General features: G+C 39.5%; 1 protein-coding gene across 1 annotated transcript in view; it reads right to left on the reverse strand.

Moving 5' to 3' along the window:
- Nucleotides 1-10419, reverse strand: part of ARID4A (AT-rich interaction domain 4A) — a 48547-nt gene extending 38128 nt beyond the window's left edge. The window contains exons 1-5 of the mRNA XM_083837168.1: nucleotides 10306-10419; nucleotides 9819-9891; nucleotides 8518-8628; nucleotides 6038-6103; nucleotides 5017-5107 (exon numbers count right to left, since the gene is read on the reverse strand). Coding sequence (XP_083693294.1) covers nucleotides 5017-5107; nucleotides 6038-6103; nucleotides 8518-8628; nucleotides 9819-9824 — 274 coding nt within the window. The 5' untranslated portion in view covers nucleotides 9825-9891; nucleotides 10306-10419. The remainder of the gene's footprint in view (nucleotides 1-5016; nucleotides 5108-6037; nucleotides 6104-8517; nucleotides 8629-9818; nucleotides 9892-10305) is intronic.
- Nucleotides 10420-10491: the final 72 nt, after the last annotated feature.

A 10491-nucleotide genomic window follows, 5' to 3' on the forward strand; every position in this document is an offset into this window, starting at 1 on the left:
CCCCACTCAACAACAGGTGAGGAAAATACTACAGATAGACAGCTCCTGTTTCTCCTGCTACTGCAAGTCCTAGGACATCACAGCTCATTTTATGAAAAATGTTTTCAGAACTGTCAACTGGAATTTTTAAAACCCACAGAACATATTTACCACCTGACATCTCTGTCACCTGCCCTCCTAAGCGTGATACCCCTGGGTGACACAACCTGTGGCTCACGCTGTACTTCATTTCCACAGCAACTCGTGCCACCCCAAACCCAACTTGCACAAGGACGAGCATCAGGTGCCAAACTCCTCCCAGCACACTCACTCCCTCAGCCGACAGCATTCCCTGCGAACCCTGCAGCGACCACACGCCACGAGGAAGCCGCCGCCACCACCACCAGCACACGAGCCTGGAGAGCGGCGCCAGCAGGAGCCAGGGGCTCACGGAGGTCTCAGAAGCGGTGCCCAGCCTACAGCACAGCCAAAGCTGGGCCATGTCGATGTACAACACGGCACCAGAGCCAGAGGAAAACCCTTTTGGCTTTGCATACTCATGTGGTATTGAAAAGAATGAGAGAAATAGTTTACTATTTATAATAAAATATTCTGCCTGAAAACCATAGTTCTCAAAGAAATAAGACATCATGTTCTCTTGCACTCTGACCAGTATATAAGCCCTACTACGGACAGCAAGGTCTGCTAGAAACTGCAAAAGCCCCTCAATATTTTTAATTTCCTATTTCCTTTTCATTTCAGAGGAAAAATAACTGAGATTTAACTAACGTTTAACTAACGTTTTCTCTTTCTTCAGAATAACTTTTCCATGACTATCTCTCAAAAGACAAGGCACAAGGCTTGTACGTATACAACGTTATTTGGTCTGTTTTTACTTCCATTTAAAGTTGTAGGTATGGTTAAATTACACATCCTCAACAAGAGATCTAAGCACACGCATGTTATTGGCCTTAGCCTTGTCAAAAGAAAGATGATACTTGTTTTGATGAGACAAGAAAAAAGGGTTGATTTAACAGCAGCTCTTCAGATGCTTCCTGAAAATACTGTTTTGCACTTTTATATAAAAACCGCATTGCTTTCACCTCTGAAAAGTTTTATAAAAGTACTTCCTTAACAAACTTACACACGGGGGTTTCTGTTTTCTGAACTTATGGTAACAATTCTAAGATTCCAGAGAAGGTTAAGGAAGGAAAATATAACCATGCACTCTGTTAGGTGTGGCCCATTTTCTTTCTTTTTTATTTTAAAGTTATTTCAGACATTACTGCAGTATTTACCCGCAGCATTTTACAGATTAACAGAGAATCGGGTAGATGGTACACTAAGCAAGCAGCAATTCAAACAAGGCTCCACTGAAAACAGATCTGATGGACTGTTCTAATGCTGTATAATTATCACCTAGTAAAATATTCAGCACTTCAAAAGCATCAAGGCAGCACTTCAAAAATTTTAAGTAAGTTCATTTAAAATAATTAAGTTTTAAAAGATTAAAACATCCAACTGAGCCATTTGTTACTCAGAGAACTTAAACTGCTATTACTGTCATCCCTTTTTAGATTCTGTTGAGCAGACGAGAGGGCAGAGACGCATGATGGAGTTTTCCAGACATTAAACTTTCACTCCAAACAGATTTTGTTTCTTTACCTGCTTATAATTCTGTACCTACTTAAGCTCTTAGAGAGCTGGATTTTGAAGGTATTTCCACATCACATTTGAAAATTTCAATATGACTAAACAGCTACAGAAACACCATTACTATGTAATAATAGGTGAAATAATTCCACGGCAGCTAGCAAAGAAAGAAAACCTTGATTTATTTTGGGCAGAACACCAGTAATAGACAGGAGATGTACTGTTAAAATAGACTTATTGACATTGTGTCTCTCTTGTTATGTTGGTGACAAAGTAGCCGACCACAGCAAATTATTTATTTATTTATTAACGAGTATTTATTACTGATTTCTCTATCCTCATCAGACTACTTTTAAATCACTGAGAACGAGATGCTACATAAAACAGAAAATAAATAGCACAGGAAAAGCACTACTTAAAAGCAAGCTTTCCCTTGTGCTTTCCAACTCAAGCCTGACCGCATTCAAGAAAACATTCTCGAACTGGAAAAGCTGTTTAATCCACTTCCTTTCAGCTTTTAGCTTTGACTGAATCCGTCAATAAGACTGCCAAGCAGTATGGCCACCATCTATTAAAAAGGAACCAATTCAACTCTGTTTACTTGACAGCAACATAAACATACACTCAATATCTATCCAAAGCTTTCTACAAAGATACAATGGGAGAAACGGGCTAAAAACAAGGCTTATTTTTCACACCTCAGTGTTTCTGTACTCAAGCTAGAGCATTTCCCCAACTTTAAAAGTTAAAGTAACCACGTTATTAAGATACTCAGATATTAAGATACAGGTATTTCATAATCTGCTTAATCTGGAAAATATTACCTCTGCTTTCAATACCTATAAACCTGCCACCACATACTGCTCATAAAAATGTTCTTAACATCTAAATACAATTCCAGTGCGTTACAATTGTATTTTTGTAGTCAAAGGTATATAGACTCTTATGTGCCATACTACAGTACTGCATGTTAACTTACCACAGAATTACTTAAATCCCCTTCCACTCCCAACAGTTACAAATTTTGACAAAGTCCTAGCAGTCTTAATACATTTGCATAGGGAAAACATATGACCTTATTTTCTCTATTCTAGCTGTCAAAAGATATTTCTTCAGGGAAAAAAAAGGGATAATAAATCAAGCCGTTCTTTCGAGTTTCTGAGAAACAGCAGTTAATAAATGTATAAGGTAAAAACCACGACATGCATGATTTATCTGTTATTGTAGAGTGTTGAAAAACTTGTTAAATCTAAACAACAATCCACTAAAACAAGGCAAAGTATGTATTCACACTTCAAATTATCCACTCATCAAGTAAAGATTTTTGACAGAAGTGTTCTGCTCAAAAGAAGAAAGAAAACAGACAAAAACCCACCCCCCCAAAACATGGGATTTGAAGTTCACCTGTCAAATGTAAAAAGGCATAGAAATTTAATTATTTGTATCAATAATTTTTAATCACTGAAGTGGGAATGTGGAGGGTTGGTCTACTGATTTAAATTTTCCAGTTCAAATTCAGATTTAGCAAAAAAAATGCTATTTAAAACTAAAATAAGGAGAAGTTTCAAAATGGAAATGCTAATTCATTAACCACAAAATTATTAGTGCAAGAAACGTGTTTCTTATCTCTTCTGGATCTGAACGGTGAAAGTCTAAGTCTCATATAGAAAAGGTCCAATGCTCTTCACTAAGTATGTTACATCATAGTGCAAAGCCAAGCAGGTTTAAAATCTGCACTCCAAAATAAGCCTGCCTTTTCCCCCTGACCTGACACACACTACAATTTTAAAGCTAAATCTAGAATTTTATAGTAGTGGTATATCCTTGAAGGAAAATTACAGAATCACAGCATGGTTGAGGTTGGCGGGCCTGGAGGTCTTCTGGTCCCACCCTGTGCTCAAACAGGGCCACCCAGAGAATGGGTGCGCAGGACCCCACATCCAGGAGGCTTTTGAAGATCTCCAAAGAGGAGACTCCAAAACCTCTCTGAGCAACCTGTGCCAGTGCCCTTTCACCTGCACAGTAAAGAAGTGCTTCCTGATATTTGAGATAATGATATATGATGATATGAATATGCAAAGAGCAGTGGGGCTTTGTCAACTGGTAAGTGAACTGGCTTACATTTAAAGTGTGCAATAATAATAATCACGTAGTGATAAATCCTTCCGAATTACTTCTATTGAGATTGTGAGTCTTATCCTGATCCCATCAAAGACTACACAGTCTCGCCTACCGCAATGGAAAGGTTGGATTACTGAAAATACCTTCCTTCTAACTTTAGGAAAAGAAAAAAGGGCTACTGAATCAAAATAATCGACACGTCATGCTATATGGGATGCCTCAGCAGGGTACTGAAGCATATGCAGTAAAACCTGAATAGATTCTATATATAACACTACTAGTAAGAAGAAACAAATACCAATTTAAATTTACAAGTACCTATCTCAAAAGCAGTGGACTAAATTATCATGTACAGCTTTTCCTCTCAGCCAGGTACTTGCAAAACTATTTGATTCAATTACTGTGGTTTTAAATATTTGCTTATCTAGTATTATTACTTGAGTGTTGCTGGCTGTTGTCATTCTACTGTTAAAAGTTATTGCAGAAAAATCTGGATATCATAATGAGCGATACTAATTATGGAAAATAATGAAGTTTCTCTTGCAATAAATCCATATTCAACTTTGAAATTTCACTGACAGTGCATTCTGAGGTTTGTTTCAGTAACTGAGAAATGCATGAGCATTCAGCACAAGAGGCAAAGTTGTTTTCTATTTTACTTTAGATATACTCATTACTTGCTAATGATTTAAACCAATGGTTAATTTCAAGTCACAAAAGAACATCCTCTTTTCTTTGAAAGGCAATTCCTTAAAAAAAATACTTTCTGCTGTCGTTTCATACAAAACATGACTCTCAACTCTACACAAAATGGAGAAATAACTTCAGAAGACATAGAAGCTATTGGTAGGAGTAATGTTTTTCATGTTTATAAGATTGCATCTAGTGAAAGAATGCTTGCATGTCAGTCACTCATTACATGTCACGAGTTTTCAGCTAGAACTGGAATTTTGAAGTTTATGTCTTAAAATTGGCAAAAACGCTCTCAATTCCAGTGAGTGAAACCAGCTTCAGTATACAGACGTTGTGCCAAATAACACTTGACTGCTGAGCTCTGCAATTATCTCTGCAACAGCCTCCCTCAACGTCAAATAATTACTATCCTATTTTAAAAGGAAAAGGACAACAAGACCTGGAAGACAAAGTCCCCTCCAAAATCTCAGCTTTTACGACACAGGATATAATTACTTACATTATTATCTATAATTAGAAATACATTGTTCAAAGATTAGAGGCCATAAATTAAAACATGTGGCTACTCACCTACAGTATACCAACTAGCGTCTGTCAACTTGCTGATAACAGCTTCTTGAAAGGATCCGTCAGGCATTTTTGTTTCAACCATTGCACCGACCTGTGAAAGGGAGCATCTCAAGGTTACATATAATCTCTAACTCAAATAATGGAGGTAAAACTCATGTAAGCATTAATTCTTCCACTAAGCTGGTTTGTTTGTTTAAGATGCATTTTAGCTATATGTTACTCTGTGAAATGTAGTTACATGGCTGGTACGAACAAAGGTTCCTAGGCGTGAAAGCTGAACTCTAAGTAGACAGTAAAGCAGTAAAAAACTTGGAACATCTAATTTCAGCATGACTTACAAGAAATAATAGAAAGCTAATTGGAAATAAATATTCAACTATTCAATCAAAGTAACTGGTACTTTATTATTGATGTGCATACAATCTCTACTAGTTTTTATATTTTAAAACACTTATACCATTCTCTCTAAATTCAAACATGTTTATTCACTGTTGTACCGTCAACTAGATCAGAATCTAAGTATCAGCCTACAACATGTACTGGTGTTCTTGCATTAGCTACAAAGAAAAATACAAAAAAAGGTGATCTATGAAGAGCTCTATAATGCAGCTGTTCTGGCAGACAACTATTAGGTATCATAAAAACACACACCAACATGCATTTTTATATAAAATATATTAACTACTTTAAAAACACATTTAGAACAATCATATTTGCTATTATCTAACAGGCTTCTATTTAGCTTCATGGAATCAAGATCTCCATTACTTATGAGAAGTTTAGAAAAATCAGTGTGCGCGATATTGTTTGCATACAAAATATTCTACAGAGAAGCATAAACAGCCTCCAAACATTACAAGAGTTGATGCTAACTATTCAGAATCAATCTGATTGAAAGCGAAGGGCCACCTCCTGTTGATTTCAATTCTGTAGATCAGGTACCCAGATAAACACCATCAAAACTTTCTATTTTACGAATCAACGATGTGATTAAGAAAAAAAAGGCATGCAGTATACATACTCTTAGAGGTCCTTTCACTTGATCATCTTGCACTAACTGAGTTGAGTTATCCCCCTTCAGAACCACCTGGAAGATATTCATAAACTTTTCAATACGTATCTTATTTTTAATGGTAGATAAAAAGCATATGAAAGTGTAATTATAATTTGGAAAATAAGATCTTTATCAAACAAATGTACTCAAACATTATTGAACGCAAAACCTTTGGCATGGATGGTTTTACTCACAGGAAGCCCCAAGTACCACACTTAACACTCAACCTGAAATATCATAATTAAAAAAAAGGGCAAATCAAACACCAGGTATATCAACTTTTTGATGGGAGTTTGAATATCAATGCAATCCAGGGTATACCTGGAACCGGGTCTGCAGACCAGAAGATTAATGGGCTTTTTCTCTCTCTCTCTAACCGTAGCACTTCATTAACAACACATCATTTGAGTACTAAACTGCAACCAAAATACAAAGCTCTCTATATTAAAACATATCAAAAAAAATCTTTGAACTGACCACAATACCACCATTTCTGCTATCTCAAACACGAGAAAGTTTCTATGGTAAAGATGTGAACCAGTAAAAGTGTAATTAAAATAAGGACCAGCTACACTGCAAGTAAGCCATGTTTTTCCATTTAAAATCCTGTGTTTGAGAGAGTAACACTGATGACACAGAATCAACATAAGCCTATGCAATTTGAATCCCTAAGTTTGCAAAGACTCGGATTTAGAAACATTAAAAACAAATATTTAATGTTAATGGTTATTAACTGTTTCTCTGCCATTTTCTATAGCAAAAAGAGCTACTTAAGTGTCAAACATGTTTTAATCAAAAATTCCTACTTCTTTCCAGGATCCAAAAATTCAAGGAACTTCCTTTCTACCTATAAAGATTCCCAGTGATCTAGCTCCCTCTTTATATCATTCAACCACAGCCTACATGGCAGCTGCATGCCAACATGCAGTTTGCAGTACTATGAGTTCCAAACAATAACACAGTTCATGCAGTTTTTAGTTGCTTTTTTTTTTTTATCAGCATTGAGATAAATACAGGTAGTTCTGCTACTCAGGAAGAGACTGCTGGACTCTTTGCACTTGGGAAGTACGCCGGGGTGTGCCCGCACGCTCTTAATTACAATATCAGGCTTAGCTTGCTAAAACTTCAATTGTTATTTTACAATTGAGATACAGTGACAAGAATTTCCACCAAGTCAGAGCAGCCTCCTATACTTACAACTCTTTCCGTGGAGCAATAAAGCATATTAAATGCTTTAAAAACTATAGAGTAAAAGAAACTCACACCCATGAACAATCTAAATGCTCAGACCAAAGAAACAGATACAAAAATCAAGGATATCACACGAGGAAAGGGAGCACATTGCTTCCTACAGAGCACCTCATTAACACAGATTTCAAAGAACATTGCAATTTTCTAGAAGTACTCATTAAGAACGGGGGAAAAACTGAAATATCTGAATAGTTTTTTTTTTCTTTTTAAATCATGAAAAGAACTCTGATAAAGTGATATGATCTATATATGTAACTGAAGAGACTGATAGCTTGTTCTACTTGATCTAAGCATTAAAGCACGTGAAAACTTAGATGCATTCTAAAAAGCAGCTTTCACCTCTATGTGGTAAGTTTTACTGGGTCACTAGTGCCTTATTTACATATCCTGGACAGTAGACTAGAAAGTACGAAGTGGGAAGAATTTGAGAGAACAAAGTACAAGAACGACTTCTATATTTACTTTGCATCCTTAACTTCTATTTAACTAGGTTTTATTTTTGTTTTCCCACATTAACATTAACAACAGTACTACAACATCAAAATAATGACTTTCTGTTTTGGTTGTTTTGGCATAAGACCTGTAAACGTAAATGAGTATTAAGTGCCAGTTCTACACTAGCATAGGAAGTCAGCTACAGCTAAAGAACACTACTTTAGAAGTGGCAGCAAGATGCTCAAAACTAACAAGTATCATCCTAAACATTTCTAAAACCTGACCGAAAACGCTATTGCCATCTTTTTCATTCTAACCTTGATTTATTTTGGCATTGTCTCTTAAGTAAAATTGACAACGTCAGCTGGAAGGAAATGTAATTTTTGCTTCTGAAGAATCTGCTCTTATCTCTCATTACTCATGTAAAGCCATAAGCCTCTATTCGTAACATCAAAACTGATTGCTGTGAAACTGATGCATTCAAAACAGAAGACAACCGTGATCAGGAAGTAAGTAGCACAAATAGGTAATTTTTAAGCCCATTCCTGCTGAAACAGGAGTGAACTCAAAAATCTGGAAAACAAACCCAAAAAAAATGAAAAAAAAACACATGAAAATCATAACTGCACCAGCATTCAAGTGTTCTTAAAATTCATTTACTAAATTGATAAACATTTCCTAATATTCAGGATTTTTATCTTTTCTAATAACCCTTTCAACACAGTGTTTTAATACCACCACCAACAACCACAGCATACTACCTTGACTTTCACAAGCCTTTTCACTGTCTTAATCTTTGCCTCACAGAAGGCACCACGGTACTTGGCACTGACATCAGTTCCCACTGTCAGGTAGGCAGGTTCATCCGCTGCCTATTAAGAAACAAAAAATAGGAAGAAAGTTTAGTTCTTATTTATTTTTACAGCTACAGCACCATATATTTAATTTTCCATCTAAACTTTGAGACTTATTGATCTTTAAGTGATAAACAATGTCTGCAATCAGACTGCTCTTCCCATAATAATTAAAAAACAACAAAAACAACAAACAAACAAGTTACAGGAAGTTTTGTTTCACATAGTGACGCTGACCCCCGATTCTGTCAGCCTAATTACTCTCCCAGAAATATCTTTGAGACTTTTAAATTGATCTTTCAAACATCTTCTTATAAAAAGGGTAATAATGTGAAAGAATGACAATTAATTCAAGTTACTCTCGTACAACATACAAAAGGAAAATACTTCAGCTGCAGAACTGCAGTACAAAAGATAGCTGCACTTTTCTCAGTTATAAGCAATTCAATGACACAGATTATTTAAAGCATTTGAGACTGTTATCATCCCAATACCTACAATTAAGTCTGTACCATTCTATATATAGGACTTTTTTTTTTCTCCTGCGGACTGAAAGGAGGCCTCTAGAGAAATTTGCTCTGCTCTTTCAAACAGTTGTTAACTGTTATTTTTTTTCTTGGAACGCCTTTATGAAAGTTCAGCCGCTTCTGCATTCTGAGAGAAAGAAATATTTGTCATCGTGTTTTTTTTCCTTAATCTGGATCTTATTACTTAACGTTTCACTTTATCGTGCTTGTAGCAACAGATAAACAAGGACAAAACCCCCGTGCTGAAAACGTCCATCAGGACAGGAAATCAGCGTGGAATATTAAGACGCCGCTTTGTTGTTGTTTTTTAATTGCTATTATTTCTTCGACTGCGAAGGCAAGAAAAGTTTTTCTCTCTTTTGTGAGTTATCCTGCAGTAGTTAAGGCTACGTACGGAGAAAAAACAACACCGGCAACAGCAAAGAGAGGACAAAAGCTGTGGTTTTGCAAACTTGCAACAGCGGCTGCTGGTACAGGAAGCATTTCGGGGCAGGAGCATGAAGGACAACAACTCGCAGGCACCGTGCGGACCTTCAGGTTGGAGCTCCCTCCGCTCTCCCCCCTCAGCTTGGCGGCGAGAGGAGGCAGAAGCGAAGCGAAAACCTCCGGAGGAGAAAAAGGAGGAGGAGGAGAAGGAGGAGGAGAAGAGGCGAGCCGGGGCCGGCCCGGGAGGCAGCCTACCTTCATCTTCGGCCGTTACGTGAGGGCTTCCAGCTCCGGGACTCCTCTCGGCCGCGGCCAGGCAGGAGAAGGGCTGCAACACAACGAGAGCGGCTGAGGCGCGGGGGGCTGCCCGTGAGGGGGCGGTGGATGGGGGGGGGGGGGGGGGGGGGCGCGCTCCCGGCCGTCCCGGGGCCGCTCGGTGTGTCACGGCGCCATTGCTCCCGCTCCCGGAACCGCACGGGGAAGGAGGGGGGGGGGGGGGGGGAAGGGGGGAGAGAACGGGGGAACCGGGGCCCCGCCGCCGCCTTCCCCGCCCCTCCCCGGCCCTCGCAAGTTTGGGGGACGCGCCGAGCCGCCGCCACCGCCGAGCTTCGGGCTGCCTGCGGGGGTCTGAGGGGGGCAGCAACGGGCAGCCCCCTCCTCCGAGCCCCCCTCCTCTGAGTCCCCCCCCCGGGGACGGAGCGGCGGAGTTGCGGCTGCCCGCCCGCCCCGCTCTGCCTCGTACCTGGAAAGTCGGAGCGAAGTGGGCAGCGCCCGCCTCGGCTCGACTCGCCTCGGCTCTGCCCGGCTCGGCTCGGCTCGGCCCCGCCGCGACGACGCCGACGCCCCCCCCCGCCCCCCCCGCGAGCGGCGGCGCTGAGCGCGGCCCCGCTCCGCCCCCCCCCCGGCCCGCCCGCCCGGACTGGCAGCG

The sequence above is a fragment of the Anser anser genome (assembly GCF_964211835.1).
Source record: "Anser anser genome assembly, chromosome: 5".
Taxonomy (NCBI): domain Eukaryota; kingdom Metazoa; phylum Chordata; class Aves; order Anseriformes; family Anatidae; genus Anser; species Anser anser.